This window comes from Carassius auratus, chromosome 1 (assembly GCF_003368295.1).
Source record: "Carassius auratus strain Wakin chromosome 1, ASM336829v1, whole genome shotgun sequence".
NCBI lineage: Eukaryota > Metazoa > Chordata > Actinopteri > Cypriniformes > Cyprinidae > Carassius > Carassius auratus.
Window position 1 is genome coordinate 16,345,361 of NC_039243.1, and position 26,140 is coordinate 16,371,500.

General features: G+C 39.4%; 2 protein-coding genes across 2 annotated transcripts in view; one reads left to right on the forward strand and one right to left on the reverse strand.

Annotated features, from left to right (window-relative positions):
• Positions 1-9,209, reverse strand: part of cul4a (cullin 4A) — a 35,898-nt gene extending 26,689 nt beyond the window's left edge. The window contains exons 1-2 of the mRNA XM_026255528.1: positions 8,814-9,209; positions 8,478-8,593 (exon numbers count right to left, since the gene is read on the reverse strand). Coding sequence (XP_026111313.1) covers positions 8,478-8,593; positions 8,814-8,910 — 213 coding nt within the window. The 5' untranslated portion in view covers positions 8,911-9,209. The remainder of the gene's footprint in view (positions 1-8,477; positions 8,594-8,813) is intronic.
• Positions 9,210-9,744: 535 nt separating this feature from the next.
• Positions 9,745-15,656, forward strand: pcid2 (PCI domain containing 2). The gene is made up of 15 exons (XM_026255542.1): positions 9,745-9,834; positions 10,134-10,229; positions 10,338-10,427; positions 11,005-11,078; positions 11,148-11,213; positions 11,296-11,337; positions 11,894-11,948; positions 12,030-12,133; positions 12,895-12,970; positions 13,716-13,857; positions 13,938-14,038; positions 14,456-14,529; positions 14,620-14,745; positions 14,819-14,942; positions 15,420-15,656. Exons 2-15 carry the CDS (start codon positions 10,194-10,196, stop codon positions 15,507-15,509), a joined length of 1,200 nt encoding a protein of 399 aa, XP_026111327.1. The 5' UTR covers positions 9,745-9,834; positions 10,134-10,193; the 3' UTR covers positions 15,510-15,656.
• The last annotated feature ends 10,484 nt before the right edge of the window (positions 15,657-26,140 follow it).

The window sequence follows — 26,140 nt, forward strand, 5'->3', positions numbered from 1 at the left end:
GAATGCATTTTCAATGTGCACATTGAGTTTTGCTACATTCATTGCGGGACACCGAATGAAAATGCAATCGTAAGTGTCTTGACTGTGAGTGTTAATGCAATTAAGAAAAATAGCATTTAAATGATCATTTTGCCACAGTTTTTGCTTTAACATGTTAGACATATCTAATCATTTCTGTAATACATTTTCATTTTAATTTTGCAACATATAAAGCGTTAAAATTAATATTCATTTTACATATTAAAACTGGTGTAGGAAATGGCAAATGAAAATTATGTAATTTAATTTTCATTTTCATTTTGCACCAAACATTGCACAAATGTATTGGAAAATGTAAATGTAAATACAGAAATGCATTGCCATTTTAAATATTGCATTGTCATTTTGCATATTACATCCCAAATTGAATAATGCTACCCATATGCTTCCATACCGCGGTACCCCCGAAGCAATCTAAAATAGTCCGAATATAAACACTTATTATAGGTGTACCCTAGTGATTCAGGACAAGCTAAAAACACGGTTTGGAAAATGGATTCATGGTGTACTCGCTTATTATGTTCATTTTTCTACATTTTGAACACAAACAAAGTTACGGACCGCAGCTCTGATTGGTTGATTTCTTACCGGGAGCACATGACTTTCTGCAAATGGCAATAGGAGCACTGGGAGGAGCCAGAGGAGCTTGATTTTTTCACAGATTATCTGTCTCATATTCTACTGTCAGGACATAATGACAGGCTTAACAAATATATAAAAAATATTTTTTTACAAAAGTTCCCTACAGCACCTTTAAGACAAGGAAAGCGAAGGGAAAGGGCACCACTCGGCCTTGGTTAAATGATAAAACGCAGGTACACCTTTTCAAAGATCAATAAACTTTTTTTTTTTTTTTGGCAGATTCAGTGCAAGAAATACCAACATGTTGACTTTGTGTGGCTTAAAATGAATTAATTTTGTATGTTATATTATGTTTATATGTCAGTTAAGGATAGGGATGGGTACCGAAACCCACTATTAAAATGGCCCCGGGGCTATTGACTGTATTGGTTCTGCTTTCAGTACTGGAGGGGAAAAAATGTATGTACTATGTATTTTTGCTTAATAATTTTTTCGTGCACATTTTATCTCACCAAACATTTCTAATGTGCGATCATATTAAGACATTTGTCTGTGAGATCTGCAAGATCTCTCATGCGCGCCGTGGAGGCTGTCTGTCAGTCACACACACACACACACACACCAGTGTTAAAGTCGAGTCACCAACTGTCGAGTCCGAGTTGAGTCTCGTGTCTCATTGTTCGAGTCCGAGTCCAAGTCCGAGTCACCAAAGAAGAGTCCGAGTCGAGTCCAAGTCGAGTCCCCATTACCAGAGTTCGAGTCCGAGTCGAGTCCCGTATTGGAATTTTTTTTTTTTTTTTTTGAGGAAACAATAGCAACTGAGTTGGTAGGCATTGAAGTCCATTATATGAAAAAAACATCCTGAAATATTTTCCTTAAAATACATAATTTAAGAAAAAACGCCATGGATATCCTGGATGGCATTGGGAGGAGTAAATGATTAGAAAATTTTCATTTTTGTGTGAACTAATCCTTTAACACTGTATTACAGAAATACACTCTGCGAAAAAAAGGAAATGTGCATATTACAATGAGTGTGTGTGTGTGTGTGTGTGAGAGAGAGAGAGTGTGAGTGTGAGTGTGTGTGTGTGTGTGTGTGAGAGAGAGAGAGAGAGAAAGAGAGAGCGTCTGTGTGTGAGTGACCGAGTGATTTAGCCTGTGTGCGTTTGTATGTGTTTAAGTGAATGTGTGTGTGTGTGTGACAGCACGCGCCTGGTCAGAAAGCAACGCGATAAGGGCCGTTCAAATCTCGCGTGTTTTACACGCTCAAGTTCGTTATTTCCAATGTACTGTAGGCACGCGGTATGCACGCTCATAATGGAAGCGTATGCGCGCTCATAACGGCAGCATCCCGGTGCGTCCGCACTGCATCAAGTTAAAAACATCTCAACTTTTCAGAATGCCGCAAGCGCACCGTGGGTGATGTGACAAGAACTAACCAATCAGCTTCATCCTTTCCCGTAAGTGCCCGAGCGCTTTGGAAAAAAAGTAAAGTGAAAGTAAAGTGAGTGACATCAGTGAGTGTGGTGTCAAGCAAAGAGAGCGAGCGGTAGCAGTTTCTGTGAGGGAAAAGAATAGATCGCGGCCGGTCTTGGGCAGGAAACATTTTTTATAAAATTTTTAGTCAAAAACAACGTGATGAATGCTCAAGTGAAATTTTATACATCCTCAAGTCCGAGTCCGAGTCCGAGTCCAAGTACGAGTCATCAGTCCACGAGTCCAAGTCGAGTCACGAGTCCAGAGAATGGAGTCTCGAGTCGGACTCGAGTCCAAAGAATAGTGACTCGAGTCGGACTCGAGTCCGAGTCCAGGACTCGAGTTCTCCATCACTGACACACACACACAACAAGAATGAGCGATGCACTCACACACGCATAAGAGGCATTTTTTGCACGCTCAAGTTCGTTATTTCAAATGTAGGCGTGCAGTATGCGCGCTCATAAAGGAAGCGTGTGCAAGCTCGTTTTTTCCAGGCGCGTCCGCACCACATCGAGTTAAAAACATCTCAACTTTTCAGAATGCTGCAAGCGCACCGCAGGTCATGTAACTTCCTCACCTTTTCCGTAACAACGCTGAAAGCTCAGCCAAGATGAAGGAACAGCTGATAGCTGTATGTGGATTTTTAAATTAATTTAGTAGCAGTGCTACTGCAAGCAGTTTTTACGGCAGCAAATCCATTTATCCATTGCTGAATTTTCCGCGTCTTCATGGAGAGAGCAGGTCATCGTTGCTTAGCAACAGCAGACTACTCAGGAGCGCAAGTGCCAGAAGGCTTTGGGGAAAAAAAAAATCAGAAAGCGGCGTGTCTAGTGTTTTCAACGCGTTTTTAGACGTGATATGTGAACGGCCCCTTACAGTACGAAAACTCCTGCTTAATACAAAGAGTGACGAGGGCGGAGACAGCAAAACGTTCCAAAGTGTTGTTATACTTCACTAGAGTTGATGCAGACATCACTGGTTGTCATAAGTGCAAATTTTTCCATGTAAGGGTGGAAACACAAGCAAACTGTCAAAGCATCTTTCAAAATTGCATTATGTGCAGACAGAGAAATGCAAAGTTTTCAACTGCCTTACACAACACAAAGTAACACAACACAAAGTACCAATAAGAATACCGTTAAAGTACCGAACCATTAAGCAGTATCGGTAAGAGTAGTAATACCGTTAAAACCTTAACGATAACCATCCCTAGTTAGGGATGCTCATATTGACTGTTTAACCGTTAACCGAAAGTAAACATTTTGACCGATGAAGGGGCCATTCACATGTCGCGTCTTTTTTGTGCTTAAGTTCGTTATTTCAAATGCGGTATGTGCGCTCATAATGGAAGTGACGCGGTCCCAACACGCTTGTTTTTTTCCACATCTAGTTAAAAACAACACCTTTTCAGAATGACGCAAGCGCACCAGGTCATGTATAAAGAACCAACTCAATCAGCTTCCTTTGAGGTGAAACACTGCAAAGTTTTTTACTTTTCTTTGAAAATAAATCTTGTAACAGAGTTACAGCAAGGGTTTTTCATGCGTGTGTGCGTGCATGCGTGCGTGGATGTGTGTGAACTCACTGGGCGCATTGACACACGCAACCACACACCTACAGACATATTTAGCTGAGCAAGCCAAATGAAGCGAGCGAAAAGTAGGCCCATTTCGAGAGAAAGGGCAATGAAGTTACTTGCAAAATATGCTATGCGGTATTAAAATAAAGCAGTATTGCAAGTACAATGCTGTATCACTTGAGACGCAAACATCCACAAGCAAATGAAAGGCGCATCCCAAAGCTGGTCACTCTAGCGAGACGTTATCTCTCTATCTCCGGGACATCTGTGCCATCTGAGAGGGTGTTTTCTACCACGGGCTGCACTCCAGACTAACCCCACATCATGATGTTATATTTTTTAAATAAAAATTTGAAAAAGAAATTATTGTGACCGAAATTATTATTTATTTTATCGTGCGATTAATTGACTATTATGACAGGCCTACTATAGAAATCAATTTTGACTTGACTCGACTCGACTTTAGTTTATTGCAACTGAACACACTAACAATTCAACATTTAAAACAAACTTATTGTGGTCCTCCTCTGGCCACTGAGGTCACTTTTTTAACAAAAAACTTTAGTAAAATATCTATTTAGGAGCCTTAAATCTTTCCAACAATATATAGTTTGTCATGATTAGATTAGGAGTTAACTGTAATATAGTGAAGTAAACTTAGTCGTCCCACAGAGAAGACAGGTGACAGTTAAATTTTAAAGCTGCCATCCTAGTTGGTCCTGATGCAACTCTGATCTTCCAGAAAGTGACACCTGTTTCACATGCTTTACGAGAAGCGATAGAAAAAGAACTGGAAAGACTGGAAAAAATAGGCATAATATCCAAGAATGAAAGAAGTAAATGAGCAGCCCCAATTGTCGTGCAAAAAAGTCCATTCACATCGTTGATGAATATAAAGTCACTATAAACCAGAACTTAAGAGGAAACATATCTGCTGTCCAACACAGAAAATTGTTCGCTTAGTTGGCGGGCAGAATGTTGTTTAGCAAACTGGACTTGGCGCATCCATATCCGCAATTAAAATTAGACCAGCACTCAGAAATATACCTCACCATAAATACTCACCGTGGCCTGTACAAGTATCATTGCCTCAGTTATGGAGTGGCCAGTACTCCTTTTAATTTCCAGGCTGTCGTGGATCAAATCCTGCAAGGGCTAGATCATGTGAGGTTCAAAAGAGGTTCAAGTTAGGAGACTGGATGAAGTGCTTTCCAGACTAGAGGGGTATGGACTTTGAGTAAAACTTTCCAAGTGTAGGTTCATGCAAGCCAGTGTTAAGTATTAAGGCAACCGCATCGACAAAGAGGGTCTATAACCAACTGAGGAAAAGATTGCAGTAGGGGTCTGCTGTCACAGGAACATGCCAGCGGAAGATAATGAGGAAATTATGTCGCTCCTTTTGCAAAGTGCATTCCTTATGACTACTTAATGACACACGCATGCCCTGCTCACTCCAAAGTCTCCACTCCAAGGGGATAGGGATGATTACTTTAATTTGCAATTTGCCTGGGAACCGTTTGGTACCGATACTAGTACCGTCAGTGTTGCTGTCAATGTTATTTTTTGGCCTCTTGAACTACTGTGGTCGGTTTTTGAAAATTCTGTCCAGCTGGCTGCAGCCTTTACACAATTGGCTAAAACACAAGCAACCTTGGAACTGGCCTTCACCGTGTGACAAAGCTTTTGAGAAAGCTAAACAACTGCTGCTCAATAGTACAGTGCTGGTACATTATGATGGGACCCGACCCCTTAAATTAGCAAGCAATGCCTCACCTTATGGGATGGGTGATGTGATATTGCACATTATGGACAATGCTGAAGAGTGCCCTATAGCATTTGACTCCTGCACACTGACTGAAAATGAGAAAAAAAGTATGCCAAAATAGAACATGAAGCCTTGCCCATTATCTATGGGGTTAAAAGTTCCACAAATATATCTATGGACAGAAGTTCACACTCATAACCGACCACAAGCCTCTGCTTGCAATACTTGGACCGAAGGCAGCAATACCAACCTTGGAAGCCCTTAGAATGCAGCACTGGGCTTTAGTGCTGATGGCTTCTAATTATGATATTGAGTACCACAAAATAGCGGGCCACATGAATGCCGATGCAATGTCCAGACTACCAACTATGGGCAGAGACTGTATTGGAGAAGAAGGAAGTCTGTTCTACTTTTCCCCGTTGGATCAGCTCCATGTGTCTGCTAAGCATATAGGACAAGCAACATAGAAAGATCCAACACTATGCAAAGTGTGGAATTATACTGTAAATGTCAGAGAGAGGCTCAGGAGAGGCTGAAACCATACTTTACATTCTGACATGAACTGTCAAAGGACCAAGGGTGTGTGTTATTGGGTATACATGTCATAATTCCACCCAAATAAAGACCCAGATTACTAGACAAGCTATGATGAGCATCTGGGAATTTGCCCTGGTTCGCAGGTTCCTGTGGTGGCCGGGATTATATTAGCTGCATTGCTACTTTAGATTAGCTGCATTGAAGAAAGAGTGCGGAGATGTAGCTATTGCCCCCTGCAATGGCACCCCTTCACCCGTGGAGATGGCCAGAGCAGCCATGGGAGAGAATCCACATTTATTTTGCAGAAAAAGTCAACAGTCTTTCAAAATGGTTAGAGGTGGTGCTGATGTCTTCAATTGAGCGGAAGGGTCCTATAAATTATTTGGTACAGGTGGGTCAAAGGCAGCACACTGTGCATGGAGTATTAGAGATACCAAATACAGCTGTCAATGTTGATGACATGGAGCCATGAACATTCCTTCTGTCGGTGGCAACCCTATGCCAGTTTTGAGCCAGAGATTACTGGAAATACAGAGAACCTGACTCCAAAAAGTCCAGTGAGCACCACACTCTCAGAAAAGGTTGTTCATAGATGACTAGGAGGGTCCATACTCCTCCAAAAAGGCTAGGTTTATTAGTAGTTGTTTTCTAATACTTTTGGTTTTCAGTGTAATAGTTTTTGATGTTGAAGGATGTAATGTGTAATATTGTTTTATATATATTTCTAAAGAAAGATGTTTAAATCTTAAAGGGATGGAGTGTAATAGAAGTGCTGTTTGACTGGTATGTTAAGCCATGCCCATTTGTATGCACGTGAGTTTTCCCTATGCATTTGGGCACTCAGTAAACAAGTGAACATGCAAAGCATGTGTCTGTCGTTCCTCTGTCATTCCTAAACCAGCCTCCAATCATAATATATTCCGATTCAAATATGAATATGAGACAAAGCTACAGAATGTCTCATTTTATTATTAGCAGTTTCAACACATTTATGCTTTATCAAATAAAAAAGGACTTTTAGAATTTCATTCCCTAATCTAATGTGACTCTTGGTTTCATCATTGAAATGCTTTTCCCAACCTTAAATACAGCAACTCAACTGTTGCTGAGTTTCTGCATTTAGTCTCCTATTTAGCTGGTGAAATTCATGTTCAATAGGGTTTAAATCTGAAGACTGATTAAACTGCTTGACTGAATTAGCAGGGTGTTTTAGGTTTCTTTCTGATGGGTCTTGTGGCATTTTCTTGAATTAGGACCATCACTCCAGCTTTCTAGAGGTTGTTGGTGATTTTACAGACACTTATTTTAGGGTTCTTTTCCACAGCCTTTATGATTTGTCTGTCATCTCTTGTATGCGCAAGCATACTTGGCAATAAAGCTCTTTCGTATTCTGATCAATGACCATTGTTTTTCTCAGCTGACCAAGTCATTGTTGGTTGCTGTAGTTGCTGGTGGTGGTTTCTTTCTTTTTCAGGATATTCAAACTGTTTTTTTTTTCTCCATGCCCACTGTTTTTGACATAGCTCTAATTGAGTTCCTCTTTTCTTTCAGAATCCAAATTGCTTTTCTCTCAAAAGTCAGCTCCCTTGTCTTCATCCTGGTTTGTGTGTGTCATCATCAAATGAAAGACTTGGAATGCAGAAGCGATGTCTATAACTAATAAAACACATTCCCTGCTTTTAATATCGGAGCAATTAATGCAACAGGACACAGCTGATCACTTAAAAAGACCTGTGAGTCAACTGTCCCAATACTTATGCTCACAGAAAAAAAAAAAAAAAAAGAAAAAAAAAGAAAAGGGAAGTCGTGGCCTAATGGTTAGAGGGTTGGACTCCCAATATGAAGGGTTGTGAGTTCTAGTCTCGGGCCGGATGGAATTGTGGGTGGGGTAGTGCATGAACAGCTCTCTCTCCACCTTCAATACCACGACTTAGGTGCCCTTGAGCAAGGCATCGAACCCCCAACTGCTCCCCGGGCGCCGCAGCATAAATGGCTGCCCACTGCTCCGGGTGTGTGCTCACAGTGTGTGTGTGTTCACTGCTCTGTGTGTGTGCACTTTGGATGGGTTAAATGTAGAGCACAAATTCTGAGTATGGGTCACCATACTTGGCTGAATGTCACTTCACATTCACTTCACATTCACATTCACATCACATGGGGGATGAAACTCTAAAAGTGCTGATCTTCTTAGCTGGCAAAACATGTATGTGTTGAATCCCCCAAAAATAAAAATGTGACATTCTGCAGTAATAATATTTCAGGATTTTTACTGTATTTTTTACTGGATAAATGCAGCCTTGGTGAGCAAGAGAGACTTTAATATTTTTAGCAGTAGTGTATGTCTATATAATAATTTTAAGTAGCAGTGCTTTATTAACAGGTGAATGCACATATTGACCCTGTGTCACTACCTGGATCTCAAATCCTCATGTCTCAGGTGGTTAATATGAGGATTTAATCTGAATGGACTCATGATCTGGTTTACTGCGGTCTCACCTGGTAAAGCTCCTCCAGGTTATATTTGATTGAGGTGCTGTTCTGAATGGCACTAACAGCATCTCTGAGCTTCATCCATGTATCTTCAGTGTAGGAGTCTGTTAGTTTCGGTCTGTCTGTAAAATGCACACACATCATTTATTTATATTATTTATAATATTATTGCATAGACACTTATATAACAATAATAATAAGTCCAGTGATCTGCCAAATGAACACACTTTACATGACTGTGCCGTATAGGAAGTTCACTGTTTTGACACACAGACATGTGATTCATTGCTGGTCGTTTGTGTACTTGCTGTAACGTTAGTTCTAGTGTTGTGTTCATCTCACCTTTAAAGTTCTTTATGACGAGTTTCTTAGACGCTCCTGATTTGGCTGATTTGGTGAGTCCATTAAAGTTTGATTTCTGAATGTCTTCCGCCATCATGAGTAAGATTTGATCTCAGTGCATTTAAATTCACAAAAGAAATACAATAAACGCAGAGAGTTTAGCTGTTAGCTATTAGCTATAAACCAAAACCAGAACCAAGGAACCGGATCCAAACCTCATGAAGTGAGTTCAGCTGTTGCTGTGAATTGACACGACACACGCCTACAGACATATCCGAAAATATTCATCGTATACAGTTCGAATTCATCGGAATAAACTTCATATTCACTCTGACTGCATCGAGAACCATAACAAGATGGCAAACCAACAGCGAATCTGTCGCCGGAGGAACAGCAGACAGCGCAACGCACACACGCGCGCACACACACATAAAACAAATAGAGCCTACATTTAAAATGAAATAAAATTAAGCCACCTCAGGTTAATGGGTGCTAATAAAATAATAACAATAATAATATATAAATTAATAAAATAATACTTTAGATCTTCTTTGACAAAACATCTATCATCATTAGATATGTAAGCATAAATATAAACTAAATACACAAGTACTTTCATTTTCACATGCCACTGAGAAAATTTTACATTAATATAGCTCAGTGTGACACTATTATTACTTTATATATAGAATGCAGCAAATTGTAAATGTCTGTATATGTCTGTAAATGAAACAAAAAAAAGCTGACATTATTTTATTATTGACAAACATTAACAAAAACCTACCTAGTAGAATAGTTATAAACCACCCTGTAATGTGCTATGTGGAGACTCTAAAATGCAACACGTTTACGCAAAGGCTCATGTTGCTTTAACTCGTGTATTTTAGTAATATTTACATTTATGGAAAGTGCAAATTGGAATCCACAGCTGTGTGTTCACAGTTGTAAACAGGAAGTGCTGCTTGACGTCAGCGGCTCTGCACAGTGAGGTACACGCGCGAAGTGATGTGAATTCATTTGGGTAACGTTCAATAAATACAAGTGATTATATAAAAACAAAAAAATCACTTATATTATATCATATATATCACTTTTTTAATTATAAAGCTTCGTGAGCATTATGAGGGTTACTGAAACGAATAATTAATTAATAAATAAAGTAGCAGCTGCGCTAGAGCTAATTTCAAATACTAGCGTTTAATAGCACGCACTAAATACAAATCAACTGCCATGCTAGTTTTGTTTCCTATTCTGATGTGAATTAAATGTTCTGTTGCTTAGTCAGATGTGAATTTGTCTCAATTTGTCTTTTCTCGGTAGGCAGCACAATAACGTTAGAAATCATAGCGGTGTGTATGTCCTGTGTTTGTGGAGAACAGGATGGCTCATATCACACTGAATCAGTACCTGCAGCAGGTAAACGAGCTGTTGTCTGTTATCTTTCATATATTCTTTCATAGCTGTGTTATTGTCATATGCTTTCTCCTCTGTATGTAATGTGACTCTTGTGTGTGTTTCCTGAAGGTTCTGGAGGCCATAGAGAGCAGAGACGGGGCGTTCTGTGCAGAGATGATGTCCTTCAAACATCCACATGTGGCCAACCCTCGTCTACAGGTCGAGCGCTGCAGTATACAGACAAACACCACTAACCCCATTGTCCTGTGAAGGATGTTTCAGTGTTTCATCTGCCACAGATGCCCAAATCCAAACCCCCATCTAAAATGTGTTTTCATATATAAACACACAACTGATACCTTAAAACTATAAAATGATAAATATGTGAAAATTTTATTAGCTTTTTTTCTACGCTTTTTTTCTTAAGTAATGTATTTTTTTTAATTATTATTTTAAACAAATTATATATAATATTTTCATTTATTCAGATATTTACTTTAATCTTATTTTTTTTTATTACTTATATATGTTTTATAAAATGCCCTGTTTTTCTCTAAACATTTCCATGGACCCCAGAACTCAAAACTTTTATTTATTTTAAACACATCATTTAAAAAAAAAAATAGATATGTAGATTAATATATTTTATAAATATTATAAATTAATCTTTAATAAGCACAATTTTTTTTACACAATTTTTATTTTATATTTCTTTTTATTTAGATATTTAATTTACTCTTTTTATTATTATTATTATTATTTATAATTTTTACCCTGTTTCTCTAAACAATTGCAGTTGTCCAGTCCAGAGGAGAAGTGTCAGCAGCTGCTGGTGCCACCGTATGATGAGATGGTGGCCGCTCATCTCAGGTACTGATTCCTCATCAATGATGCAGCGATGCATCTTCTCTGTCTGATGTCTCGTCTCTTTCTCTGCAGATGCACATTCGCTGTGTCCAATCATGACTTTGTAGAGGCCTACAAATGTCAGACGGTGGTCGTTCAATATCCTTTATGTCAGATCTTCTGGTGTTACTGTATGTTAGATGTGCAGTTGTTCAGTGTTTGATCTTTAACACAGCTGAACATCATTTCTGAAAGCATTTCAGGCGCATAAAGAGGAGAACTGGTGAGATGTGGCTTATTTGTTTGTTTTGTATTAAAGGGTCGTGAAACCCTGATTCAGCACTCGTTACTGGTTATTCTCACCACAATTAAAAAAAAATGCTACAAAAATGGAGGGGGAAGAGGGTAAATGGGCAACACACAGCTTAGTTTTTTTTCTCAGATAGTTTAGTTTCACCCCCATTGAGTAAATGCAGAACCATTTGCATTTGGACTCTGCATCCAAAATATATGAACCTGCTGTTGCATAGTATAAGAACATGTAGTCTCATGAATAATTATGAGACACTGACGTGTCATCGAAGTAGTATAGTCCTTTGCTATGTCACAGACTGTGACGTCAACACGATGTAGATTTTAAACCCGGAAAATGAAAATGGCACAAAAAAAACACAAAATTAACCAGGTTATCTCCAACAATTACAATTAACGGATGCTAACATTGTCTTCTACAATGTGCAAAACTTCTGCTAAAATCTCAGAAAAAGTAGTTTGGTGTTTCATGACCCTTTAAACCACCAACAAAATGACAGTTGCTGATGATCACTGTGTTTTTTCAGGGCACTGCCGATCATGTTTGCTGTGACGCTTGACCTTAGGATATTTGCCAATAATGTGAGTAGATATCATTCATCTGTAGATCTGTAAGAGCAGCAGCGGCTCATTGTGTGTGTGTGTGTGTGTCTGTGTGGACAGGCAGAGCAGCAGCTGCAGTCGAAGGGGAAGGGGAAGGTTGGAGACATGCTGGAGAAAGCAGCTGAACAACTCATGAGCTGCTTTAGAGTGTGTGCCAGTGACAAGTGAGTTACACACACAGTGATACACACACACCTCTGACTGTTGTCCACAGCTGATTCTGAAGCACAAACATACAGTAAAAACTGTTAAATATTATTAAAATTTAAAATAGCTGTATTCTATGTGTTCATATTGTAATTTATTTCTTTGATCTAAGCTGCATTTTCAGTATTATTACTCCAGTCTTTAGAGATCATTCAATATGCTGTTTTGCTGCTTAAGAAACATTTCTGGTTATTATCAATGTTGAAAACAGTTGTGCTGCTTCATATTTTTTAGGAAATCATGATTTTATTTTTTTCAAAATTCTTTGATATATAGAAAGTTCAATAGAACTTGAAAAGGAAATAAAGTAAAATAAATTAATTGATTACTTTAAGAAAACTTGTACTCACCTCAAGCTTTTGAACTGTACTGTACATAAGTAATTAATTTATATCAAATCATGTCATTTACACTGTCAGCTATCAGGTGTTGAATAGATCTGGACTGTATAAAGCGCTATAGCAGGGGTGTCAAACTCAGTTCCTGGAGGGCCGGAATCCTCCAGAGTTTAGATTAACCCTAATTAAACACACCCAATCCAACTAATCAAGTGCTTCAGGCTTATTTGAAAACGACATGGTATGAGTGTTGGAGCAAGGCTGGAACTAAGCTTTGCAGGGCCTTCCAGGAACTGAGTTTGACACCCCTGTGCTGTAGAAATCAGGGGAAGTCTGAGTGGTGTGTCTGAATGGTCATGTGACGTGTTTGTGTGTTTCAGTCGCGCTGGGATCGATGACTCAAAGAAATGGGGAATGTTGTTCCTGATCAATCAGCTCTTCAAGATCTATTTCAAAGTAAGAGTCTGGAGTGCTGACCTCTGATGTTATTTGAGTATCACTGAGATACTGTTAATGTGAAGATATGAAGATACTGTGAATATGAAGTTTTCTGCTTTCATGTTAATCTTAGTAATAGTAATTTTGCTGTATTTGTTATCTTTATTCATCTTTGCTGGTTGTAAATATGTCTTAATGAAAATTTGAAATGTTGCCTAGACAACTATCTAAAATAAAATAAGTGTAAGTTTTTATATTTTATTCTTTTATTTCAGTTAACTTTCAATAACAATTGTTTTTTTTATGGTTTTAAGTTTAACCATTATCTGCCTCTTTGCAGTGTTATTTATATACTATAGATTTGTATATAGTATTATTTATGCTATAATTATATACTTGTATATTATAGCTTTCATAATTTTTTAAATAATTTGTATTTTATATATATATATATATATATATACATACATACATACATACATACATACATACACGTGTGTGTGTGTAAATATATATTTTTAGTTATCTTTTCCCTTTTTTTTTTTTTTTTGCTTTTTAGATGTAATTTATATTTATATCAGTGTTAGTTTTATTTATTCAGTTAATAATTTTAGAGCTTTTATCTAACACATATTTCAGTTAGTTACCAAGACAACATTTCTTGTTCTCTTTTAGTTTAGGTCTTCATGAAATATTTCCATGTTGTTGTATTTGACACGTTTTAAATGATGAGGTTATTGTGGAGTTCTCATGTTTGTCTCAGATTAATAAGCTGCACCTCTGTAAGCCACTGATCCGCGCCATCGACAGCTCCAACCTGAAGGATGATTACAGCACGGCTCAGCGTGTCACATACAAATACTATGTGGGCAGGAAAGCCATGTTTGACAGTGATTTTAAACAAGGTGGGACTCTGCAGGTACATGACAGTGATGATGATGATGTGAGGTCATTAATGAAGAACGTTTGTCTCTCATGTGTCCAGCTGAGGAGTATTTGTCGTTCTCCTTCACTCACTGCCATCGCTCCTGTCAGAGGAACAAGAGGCTTATCCTCATCTACCTGCTGCCCGTCAAGATGCTGCTGGTATGAACATGTCTTCTGGACCATTTAAAGACTGATGAAGCTGATCAGGAAGAACTTATCATATGATTAACTAATACGAACAAGTTAGATTTGCAAAAAGTGGTGAATGGAATGAATATACATAAGTTATATCCAGTTATATTTGACAGATCTAATCATTGGTTTTATTTAAAAAATACAGATGACTAGACCATATATACCAGATTTAGAATTGTTCATACTACACTTACACATGTATATTTATTGAAAGGAGAAGAATTTCCTTTATCCTTTATTTTAGTGATTTAATTACATCGGCTTAAACTAAATTTAACTTAAAAATCTTGTCTTTAATTATTAGCTAAAGTGATTTAACAGTTGTAGTTACTGATAATACCCCTGGTGTTGATCAATGTTCTCTGGATCTTCTGTTCTCAGGGTCACATGCCTACACATCAGCTGCTGAAGAAGTACGACCTTATGCAGTTTGCTGACGTCACCAAAGCCGTGAGGTAAAACACACACACACACACACACACACGTCACACTTACAGTGAAGATGCAGTAGACCACCATGATCATCCTCTGCTTGTGTGTGTCAGCGAGGGGAACCTCCTGCTCCTCAATGAAGCTCTAGTCAAACATGAGACCTTCTTCATCCGTTGCGGCATCTTCCTCATTCTGGAAAAGCTGAAGATCATCACCTACAGGAACCTCTTCAAGAAAGTGTGAGTGATTCATTCAAACAGCTCTGATCAGTTGTGTGGTTTCTTTGACATCCGTTCGCCTGTCCATCTGCAGGTACCATCTGCTGAAGACCCATCAGCTTCCTCTGGACGCCTTCCTGGTGGCACTGAAGATGATGAAGGTGGATGATGTGGACATCGATGAGGTTCAATGCATCCTTGCCAACCTCATCTACATGGTGAGATGCACATGTCACTTTTTGTTGACCATCAGACACCGAATGTAATTCCAAAACAAACGGGAAATAGTTACAGATTAAAGCTTTAGAGTGTACAATTCTGAGATACAGTAACAGTGCGTTAATAAGTTATATTGTGCCAATTAATGCCAAATTATTCATTTTTTGAATTGCCATTAGTTTTTATATTTATGCTTAATTTACTCTTTCATTTTATTTTAATTTTAACTTTTGTTTTTCGACAAAATAATATGAATTGTTTTGTAATAAAAGTAATTATTTTAATGATGAAAGTAATTTTAGTGTTTTAACTTCTTTTAACTGCACTTATCTCAGTTTGTTGTCAAGGCAACATTTCAGATTTTTGTTTATCAAATTTTTGTATTTTATTTCAGTGATTAAACATGTTGTAGTGCTGCTGCTATGTGTCTATGAGTGTGATTCTGAATACGGAACATGTGTTCCTCTCTATCTCAGGGTCACATCAAGGGTTATATTTCCCATCAGCACCAGAAGCTGGTTGTCAGCAAGCAGAATCCATTTCCTCCACTGTCCAGTGTATCCTAACCATCGGCTTTCCGGAATGCACCTGTTGCTCTACAATCCTGTCAAACATCCTGTCAAACATGCTAGTTCACAACTTTTAGAACTAATTTTATGTTAACTTTCTTTTTTTATTGAATGAATGTCAAATAAACATCACACTGTTTTGTACTTTTGTGACTTTTATTTCATGCTGCAGTGGCTCAAAACGCGTTACAATAAAACAGCATTTGGGAAACTATATCTTTTAACAGAAAGCATGTGGCTTTATCAAGAAATGATGGATAAAACATTAAACACATCACTAGATTTCACATTTCTGCAGAAAAGCAGCCAATACAATTACAACATCTGCACAGATACAAGCAGCTAATGGTTGTAATTGCATAAAGAAAGATGTCAAGGGATGTGCTTGATATTGAGAAGGAATATTAAAAGCCCAATAGGCAAGTCAATGCAAGTTTATTTATATAGCACATTTCAAATACAATGTTAATTCAAAGTTCTTTACATAAAATTAAGTTAATTAATCGTAATAAATCACAACAATAAAACATGGAAATTAAAAACATCTTAAATTATTTAAAAATGGATTTAAAATTAATTTAAAACAGTTAAAAATAGTAAATGATTATATGTAAAATACAGTTCAGATATATCACAGTGCTCATTCAATAAAAGTTGAATGTTTTGTATGAACCCTTGGTATTGCTCACCGACTAGATCCTAATTTTTTATAACAAGGCTTGTAACAAATTAGCTCAAAGTGATATGAACGTAATCATAACAGGTTATAACTTAAAAACTGTTTTATTTTTAAGGTAATCACTCTGTGCACTTAACTGGTGGTTCTTTGGATTAGGTTACATGACCAATAACATAACTGCCAGAAATTACATATTTGATTTTGTTTTCAGAGATTGAAGCTGAATGAGACTCTGATAAAGAAAGCTCAAGCACCACTTCATGTGCTTCTGGCAAAAAAAATGGCTGATTCAATTAGAAATGAAACAAGCCTGCATTATGTCCCAATGCACATATTATCCATCCTAAATTCTATGTGATATTAGAAATGTTCAGTACTATATAGGGCATATAGACTGGATAGTATGCACATTGAAATGCAGGGAAAGTGTCCATCTGAATGGGCCGTTGAAACACTGACTCACTTGATTCGTTCAAATACTGATTCATTCAAGGAATGAAACACTGTTTTACTATGAACTGTAGTATTAAATTATAACATATTTGTGCTAACGCATGTAGGCCTACTGATATTCAGAGAGGTAAATTGCTTGTACAATGAATATAAAAACATAAACAATGATACATGGGTTATATTTTCTTTAATTTTTCAAACCAGGGGGATGCCTCCCCCCTTACTTTCGAGCCCTGAGAATAATGCCTTAAAATAAACTGCCCAATTTTTGCTAATTATGCGAAAACCCTGTGGGCAGTATATGTTGTGGTGAGAGCCATAATTGCCTCAGAATCTTCTCCTTCACGCTGCCATCATCGAAGACACACCAGAAGATACTACAGCTTCTTTACCACACCTGATGGCCACCTTTTTTTGCTGCTGGTGTTGGCCCTAGGCTGTTTCCTCCTCATCTCATCAATACTGCGTTTCTCACCCTGACCCAGAGCAGCACATAGCCATTTTCCATGCCTTTTATGGCCTCCCCGTGTTGTGTTGTTTCCCACCAGTGTGTTTAGCCTCACTGGGGGAGGGCACCAGTCTGTGAACATAGCGAACATAGCTGTCAGGGATAGCGACCAGGGAGATTTGTTTGCTATGTCAGTTCCTAGATGCATGGAGAGCTGTTTCAGGTGTTTTGCACTGGCTTCTGGGCATAAAACAGGAGTATTCTCTCCAGTTCAGATGCAGACCACTCACTTTCAACGGTTTCGTCACTTACATTGCCTAAAAATAATACTGTTTTTAGACAGGAGATTCACAGCATGCTTGCAAAAGGAGCAATAGAGCGAGTCCCTCAGAGTGAGCTGGACAGTGAGTTTCACAGCCACTATTTTGTGGTCACTAGGTGAAATGGGGGACTCTGTCCAATCCTGGAATTTGTGGGAACAAGCATTGCACACACAGCCATACTATAAAGCTGCATGTGAGTCGACTGTCACTTATCAGTCAAAAGACTCTGATGAAATTGCATTCAGCACTGACTTATATATAGGCAGTCAGCTCCTCCTGGGGCCCATTCTTTGTACGTCGCTAACTCAGCTGGATTTGTTGACGATTTGGCATGATCTTGGATTGTTTGGTTCTTCGAAGCTCATCCTAGATTTGCTGTCATAGCAACAGGTCCGTAAGCTCAAACCTGCTCGGGAGCAGGTTTATTTCATGTTAACAGGATTAGATTGAGGCTTTATGAGCGGAGGAAATAGGGAAGTCTGTCGCAGCCATGTCTTGTCCGTTTTTACGTGAGCAACCTGTTGGCAGCAAAACAATCGTAAAAACCAGATAAACATTCCAAGATCCAAAAAAACATGAAGGCATGGCAAGGCAAGGGAAATAAAGGAAACACAGGCAAGAACACAATAACCAGAAAACATTAGAGGTTTCTCAATAATCAGCGATGTGTGTGTGAATGAGTGCAACCTTTATAGTGTGACTGATGGGAAACAGTTGTAAATGTGTGATTGGTTCCTAGATGAAGGATCATGGGAATTGGAGTCTGGAGAAAACAAAGACAATCATGACCATGTGCGGCTTCCAGATGCTTCAAACAGAATTAAGTATATATATATATATATATTGTAGTTTATTTGATGGATCTACAAGTGCACCAAATCCTTCTCTGATGAGAACAAGAAAGGATGGCTCCAAAGCCCACCTCAGATGCGTTGACCTTGACTATAGATTGTCTTGTAACATCTGGCGTCACAAGAATGGGGGCGGAAGTAAATAGGGACTCTAAACAATCGAAAGCATTTTGGGCAGACTCTGACCATTTAAAGCTCGACTTGACTGAGGTGAGTGCTGTAAGGGGCGCAGCTACTTGACTGAAGTTTCGTATGAACCGGCGATAAAAGTTCACAAAACCAAGGAAGCGCTGCAGCGCCACACGGGAGACAGGAACTGGCCAATCAGCGACCGCCTGAACCTTAGTAGGATCCATACTAATGCCCTCTGCCGAAATAACGGAACCGAGAAAGGGGACAGATTGTGCGTGAAAGGTACATTTCTCTGCTTTAACAAAGAGGCGATTCTCTGATAGGCGCTGGAGGACTTGGCATACATGATGTATGTGAACCTGGAGAGAGGGAAAAAAGATCAAGATATCGTCGAGATATACAAAGACGAATATATTGAGCATATCTCTCAGGATGTCACTGATTAAAGGTTGAAATACAGCGGGAGCGTTTACGAGCCCGAACGGAAGAACGCAATATTCGAAGTTACCTAACAGAGAATTAAACACGGTCTTCCACTCGTCCCCCTCTTTGATGCGAATAAGATGGTAAGCGTTGCAAAGATCTAACTTAGTGAAGACTCTTTCCCCCTGTAACAACTCAAAGGCAGAAGACATATGGGGCAATGGATGGCGATTCTTAATGGTTATGTCATTAAGTCCCCTATAGTCGATACAAAGGGGGCAAAGAGCCGTCCTTTTTAACAAATAAAAAACATGCGCCGGCCGGAGAGGAGGAAGGAACTATAGTAATGGCCTTAAGAGACTCAGAGAGATACTTCTCTAGTGCCTCACGTTCCGGAGCAGAAAAAGAGAAGAGTCTACCACGGGGCAGAGTGGTACCGGGAAGGAGGTCAATACTGCAATCGTAGGGATGAGGAGGAGGAAGAGAAGTGGCCAATGAACAACTGAAGACCGCTTGCAAATCATGATAATCCTCCGGAACCCCAGTCAAATCACCTGGCTCCTCCTAAAACACAGAGACAGGAGAAACAGAAGGGTTAGCAGACAACAGGCACTTGACATGAAAAGATAAGTTCCATGAAAGGATACTATTATAAGGCCAGTTAATATGGGGGTTATGCTTAACTAGCCAGGGGTGTCCTAAGACTACTGGGGTATAAGGAGAGTGAAAACTAAAAAGGAAAGAGAGAACTGTTAAATGTATTGATCGGAATGGAAGAGGTGTGTCCCATGACTATGCTGCCTCATAGTCACCCAATCACCCTTCTGCAAGGGCTCTGCTATCAGAACCAAACAATGTATGGGACTCGCAAAGCTAGTCACATGCAAAGCTGTATCTAAGGCATTCTTAAAATCATCCTCACATTCCTACAATCATCGATTAAAGTTTGGATGCATGTCTCTGTTCTGAGATCCCTCATCACTGTGGTGAATCCGCGGTGCCATCGAGCATGGCGAAGGAGTCTGCTGCTGTGGACGCTCGAGGCGGTGGGCTAGAGTGAGTTGCCAGGGGGACAGACGAACTTGCTGCCGACCGCCCGAGATGTGGTGGGATAGTTGCCGTCCGTGAGGGAGCGAAGGAGTCACCGCCGTTCACCAGGAGGCCGGTGCCTGCTGCCACCCGCCATGATGAGTAGGAGCAGGGAATGGGGGACTCCAACCTGAGGAGCCCTCACCGTCCACCAGGCAGCAGAGGAGTGTCGTGCCATCCAACTTCAATTACTTTTTTTAGGATTACAGCTGTGAACTTACAAACAAAAAAATACACATTCTGAGAAATCATGAACTGAAATGAATTGTGAATTTTATTAACATTAAATCGTCCTCCTCCCATTTTCACCTCAAAAATTTGGAGAATTTGTGCCTTGGCTGGCTCCCCTGACAAGCCGCCACCGAGTTTGGGGGAATGGGAAGGGAAATGAGGAAACATGACTAGGAACACAGAAACTAAGAAACCTTAGCCTGTGTTATTCTTTCTATGTGAGCAATCCGGAAGTATACACGTGGATGCGGACTACTTGTTCTTGATGCATAAATGTGCAGTAGATTGGCTTGAACAGTAAGCAAACATGTGAATAAACAATTGATTAGGGTTACTGCACATCTGGCTGCCTATATATTGTTTTATCGATGGATTGTACAGATTTGAGTAGCAACAGGCTTCTTTACACAGCCTTCTCATGCGCATGAGAGGCACGCGGATGTCCACGCAGAGCCTCCGCTCACACTCTCCAATGAGGATTTTTACATCACACATACCATAGCGGACTCAAGCATGCTTACAGGATTAAGCAATAATCAGCGACAGGTGTGTGGATGAGTACAACCTTCATAGTGTGACTGACGGGTGTTGCTGTTGGACAGTGTTATTCCTGATTTCTGCTTGACTTGCTGCTGTTTTGTGATCGTAGCTCTGTATAGCTTTGTTTTTTCTATAGTATCTTTATCTTACAATCACTCTCTGTTTTTTAAAGGGATAAAATATAACTTAATTCCCACCATATTTCTGATATTATCTAATCAATTATCTTATCAATCTAATCTAATCTGATTAATTTGATCATTCACTTTTATTATAAATCCGCGAGTGCAGTGCACCTGCTTCGCTTTAGCACTCGTTTGATTGTCATTAGCGTTTCCATTCATGCCTATCAGCTATTTTCTTTTCTTTTTCCTTTCTCCTCTCCTCTCTCTCACTCCAGTTTTTCACAAGTTCATCAAAACTATGTAGTTTCTCTGGAAACCCATAGTACACCAAGAAATTGCACCAACAGGCTCTTAGCAACAGTTGCATACCAACTCTAAGGGCCTGCTAGTATGGATGTTTACCAAAGGAGCTGCTCTTTCCAGGGGTGTTTTTCTACGGACACAGCGTTCACAAGTTTTAACCCTTTCTTCCAATGCTTGTGACATTTTCGGCCAGAAGAACCTTGATCTGATGAGATCCAGGGTCCTGTCAATACCTAGAATGACCCATGTCATCATGAAGACTCTTTAACACCATCTCTCAATGTGGTGGGCAGTGCCAAATTATAGTGAGAGGTTCCATGCTCTTGCCTCCTCCTAAAGTGCACTCCATTCCTCAGCTCAAGTTGGTTCCAATCTTTAAAACACATTCATGGTAGGATTCATGGTAGGTGGCTAGTTTCTGAGGTCGCAAGGTTTCACACCTTTCTTCTACCACTTAATAACAATTCTTATTTCTGGATCTTTCCTCTGCATGTCTGCCAAGGAAGCTTCTGAGAGATCTGGAAGATCTGGAAGACCATGGTTATCTTCATGTTGGAACTCTTTTGGCAGAGCGTCTTTATGGTGAGTAAGGGATTCAACCAAAGAAAGTGTGGAGTGAAAAGGACTAGAATTTTCAGATGACCCCAGCACCTGATGCCTTTCACAGATAGCCCTTACTGTGTCTGCCATGAGAACAGATGAATCAGCTCCTGGCCCCATGAGATGGTGTAGGGTGAACTGCTTAATCCTTTCTCTCTCCTTTTTTTAAACCAGATCATCTAGAGGATCACCATGAGGTCATTGGGAAAGGCCGTCAGCATCTTGATTTTGGCTACCTGCTCTGTACTGCAGCTTAAAGTTGTAAGTTGACAAGCTGGACAGCCAGCGGTAACTAGTGGCATCAAGCTTTGCTGAAGTTAGAATATACGTCAAGGGATTGCTCTAAGATGGTTTAGATCCTACCTTTCTGATCGCTATTTTGTTTATTTAAATGGGCAGTTATCTCATTTATCACCACTAAAATATTGAGTGCCACAATGATCCATCCTAGGTCCCCTTCTATTTTCAATATACATGTTGCCCCATGGTAAGATTATTAGAAAATACGGAATTAGCTTCCACTGTTATGCTGACGATACTCAGCTATATATCTCAACGAGACCAGATTCAACTTCTAAATTATCTAAGCTAACAGAGTGTGTTAAAAGTTTAAAAGATTGGATGACCAATAATTTTCTCCAATTAAATTCGGATAAGACAGAGATATTAATTATTTGACCAAAAAACAGTACACAGAATCTTGTAGATTACAATTTGCAACTAGACGGATGTACTGTTACTTCCTCTACAGTCAAAAATCTGGGTGTTATATATTAGACAGCAACTTGTCTTTTGAAAATCATATTTCCCATGCTACAAAAGCTGCATTCTTCCATCTTAGAAACATGCTATCCGTTTTTGATGCAGAAGCTAGTTCATGCATTCATGACCTCTAGACTGGACTATTGTAATGCACATCTAGGTGGTTGTCCTGCATCTTCAATAAACTAGCTACAGGTAGCCCAAAATGCAGCAGCCAGAGTCCTTACCAGGTCAAGAAAATGTGATCATATTACCCCAATTTTACGGTCTCTGCACTGGCTACCTATTAAGTTCCGTATCAGTTACAAATTATCATTACTTACCTATAAGGCCCTAAATGGTTTAGCTCCTGCGTACCTAACTAGCCTTCTACCACGTTAAAATCCATCACGCTCCCTAAGGTCACAAAACGCTGGACTTTTGGTAGTTCCTAGGATAGCAAAGTCCACTAAAGGAGGTAGAGCTTTTTCACATTTGGCTCCCAAACTCTGGAATAGCCTTCAGACACACATTCTCTGTTTAAATCTAGATTAAAAACGCATCTATTTCGCCAAGCATTTGAATAATGTATCTCTTAAATTGTGAGTGTAGTTGCATCTGATCAAATGCACATCTTATTCTTTAGCTTGGGTTAAACTAATTAATTTTACTTTGCCAGACGCTATGCTAATGATGTCTCTAGATGTTTCTATGTTTTGCCATGGGATCTACATTCCGTGGTAAGTAGGATTTACACAAGCTCAAGTTTGGATCCAGAAGCCCTGAGAAGAGATGATGCTGACCCCAGACGACCTCAGATGATGCTAATCCTGAATCAACAAACAGAACTAACAAATATTGCTACAAGTGTGACTGCATCATATAATAATTATTAATTATTAATAATATTAATAATGTTCATCGTCTGGCTGACTATGTCTTGTATTAATTTTGGGTTTCTGTCACTTTTGAATGAGTCTGTTTCGGAGTCTGGGAGCTTCTTATTGGTGGCGAGACGATGGCTTTTGCATTTTGGGAGTCACTGCTAGAGCCATGGCAACTCACATGTTGAGATTCTGCTTGATCTGGATTTGCAGAATGGGTTTCTCTGAGCTTCTCCAATTCCTCTTGAAGCACACTTTGGAAAGGCCTTCCACTCTCTTTGGCAATGGCCTTCAATTCCTCCAGATACCCTTCAGTGGCAAAGCAGCTAGCGTGTAAAGTGTAGAGTGTAGAGTGTAGAAAGTAGCTAAGGCGCGCATTCGTAAGGTAACATCTGGGTCAGAGAGACTCTCCAAAGTCAAGGGTAGGAAAGGGGACAAATTTTGGATTGCTGAGATATGGTTATACTCTATAATGACATTTCTGTGAAACTCTGAAGCTGGTTCATCAATGATAATATTATGTCTAATTGAACCATATCTCTGCAGGTACGTTTCCAGCTCACTGTCTACTTCAGTTAACTTAAGGCCTTCAACTATGAGCACATTTGCTACATCAACATTGTTCCGCTTCACAATTTCCATTGTCATGGTTGAAAAATGCAAAAACTTATTTCGCGTGTTTTACCAATTTCCCTTCTTTGTTTCTTTAACCTGTTAGCCAGACACCCCCCACCACAGGGACTTCAATGGACAACGGATGGTGGTGCTCAGTCCAGTGATAATCAATCGAATGATTCCCGGTAAGTGAATAATCCTCGTGACGGTGCTCAGTGATCCAGTGCTGAGTGGAGATCCAGGGAAGAACGACGACAACATGGGCACTCCAGCTGACTAATACAAACACGGGAACAGGTACAGGAACACACCGGGAATAACAACGATCTGACAACATGAAACACAGGTTACTGAACTATAAAGGGAACAAACAATTGAAACTAGCTGATCGGTGACCACACCCACAGACACGCACACACACAACAGCACGCTAGACGAGAGAGAGAGAGTGAATTCATGAACCATGACAAACATTGTTCGGGAGGCAGACACACTCTTGCAGTTTAAATCTAGATTAAAGACCCATCTCTTTAACCTGGCATACACATAACATACTAATATGCTTTTAATATCCAAATCCGTTAAAGGATTTTTAGGCTGCATTAATTAGGTAAACCGGAACCGGAAACACTTCACATAACACCCTATGTACTTGCTACATCATTAGAAGAATGGCATCTACGCTAATATTTGTCTGTTTCTCTCTTGTTCTGAGGTCACCGTGGCCACCAGATCCAGTCTGAGTCCAGATCAGAGGGATCACTGCAGTCACCCGGATCCAGTACGTATCCAGACCAGATGGTGGATCAGCACCTAGAAAGGACCTCTACTGCCCTGAAAGACAGCGGAGACCAGGACAACTAGAGCCCCAGATACAGATCCCCTGTAAAGACCTTGTCTCAGAGGACCACCAGGACAAGACCACAGGAAACAGATGATTCTTCTGCACAATCTGACTGCAGCCTGGAATTGAACTACTGGTTTCATCTGGTCAGAGGAGAACTGGCCCCCCAACTAAGCCTGGTTTCTCCCAAGGTTTTTCTCTCCATTCTGTCAGCGATGGAGTTTCGGTTCCTTGCCGCTGTCGCCTCTGGCTTGCTTAGTTGGGGTCAGTTCATCTACAGCGATATCGTTGACTTGATTGCAAATAAATGCACAGACACTATTTAACTGAACAGAGATGACATAACTGAATTCAATGATGAACTGCCTTTAACTATCATTTTGCATTATTGACACACTGTTTTCCAAATTAATGTTGTTCAGTTGCTTTGACGCAATGTATTTTGTTTAAAGCGCTATATAAATAAAGGTGACTTTGACTTGACTTTGATATAAAAATACATTAAATCAGTTCTGGAGCAATCTAGAAAAGTAAGGGGTTTAAAGTCATGTCTCATGAGTTTCTATTTCAAATCTGAAGTAGATATCATGAAAAATTAGATTCCTGCAAAAAAACTGTATTAAAGGCTTCTACAAACAATTTAGTCATTATATATACCACTGCATATTTTTTTCAATTATGAAACACTAGACAGAAACTTAGACATCATATTAGTGATTTATTTGAGCACTAGAAAAATACAATAAGAATAATTTGGGTAAGAAAAATAAGAAAAATAAAAAAACATTTAACATTGTATGCCAACTACAGAACATCCTGAGATTGCTAGAAATGCAGCATTTATAATGAATTACAATGAAAATACGTGCTGATGTGTTGATGGCCAGTTATAGAGATGGTAATAATACAAATGCACCATAAAGTCAATAAACCACACTCTTTTCATATGGATGCGTTTACATTGTTAGACGTGATTACACAATAATAGCGAGCCGATTTGCACTAAAACAAATGGTCATCATGCAGATACATTCACATTCAACATAAAACACACTCACACATATATGAAAACTATAAAAAAAATAAAAAGGCGATCGCCAAGTTCCGCCTCCATCAGATGACAGGTGCGTCACAGCTCGCATCACTAGCCGTCATGAGAGAGTGCCAGAATTCAAATAATTATCTTCCGCTTTTTTTTTTTTTTGTGGATCGTCTCATTCTCATTACCTCTTGTACACTAACCACATCCAACTGATCTGTGGGCGTAGTTGTATAGCTGCAACTATAGATGGCTGTCACATACAAACTGAACCTCCAGCAAGTGAAGCCCAATGTTATTTCAACAGG

What these genes read in the sequence shown, in the direction of transcription:
- pcid2 (XM_026255542.1), top strand. Translation starts at nt 10,194, where the DNA reads ATGGCTCATATCACACTGAATCAGTACCTGCAGCAG. An exon ending in AGAGTGTGTGCCAGTGACAA is followed by an intron (nt 12,134 to 12,894) that starts GTGAGTTACACA and finishes TGTGTGTTTCAG; the next exon opens with TCGCGCTGGGATCGATGACT. An exon ending in GACGTCACCAAAGCCGTGAG is followed by an intron (nt 14,530 to 14,619) that starts GTAAAACACACA and finishes TGTGTGTGTCAG; the next exon opens with CGAGGGGAACCTCCTGCTCC.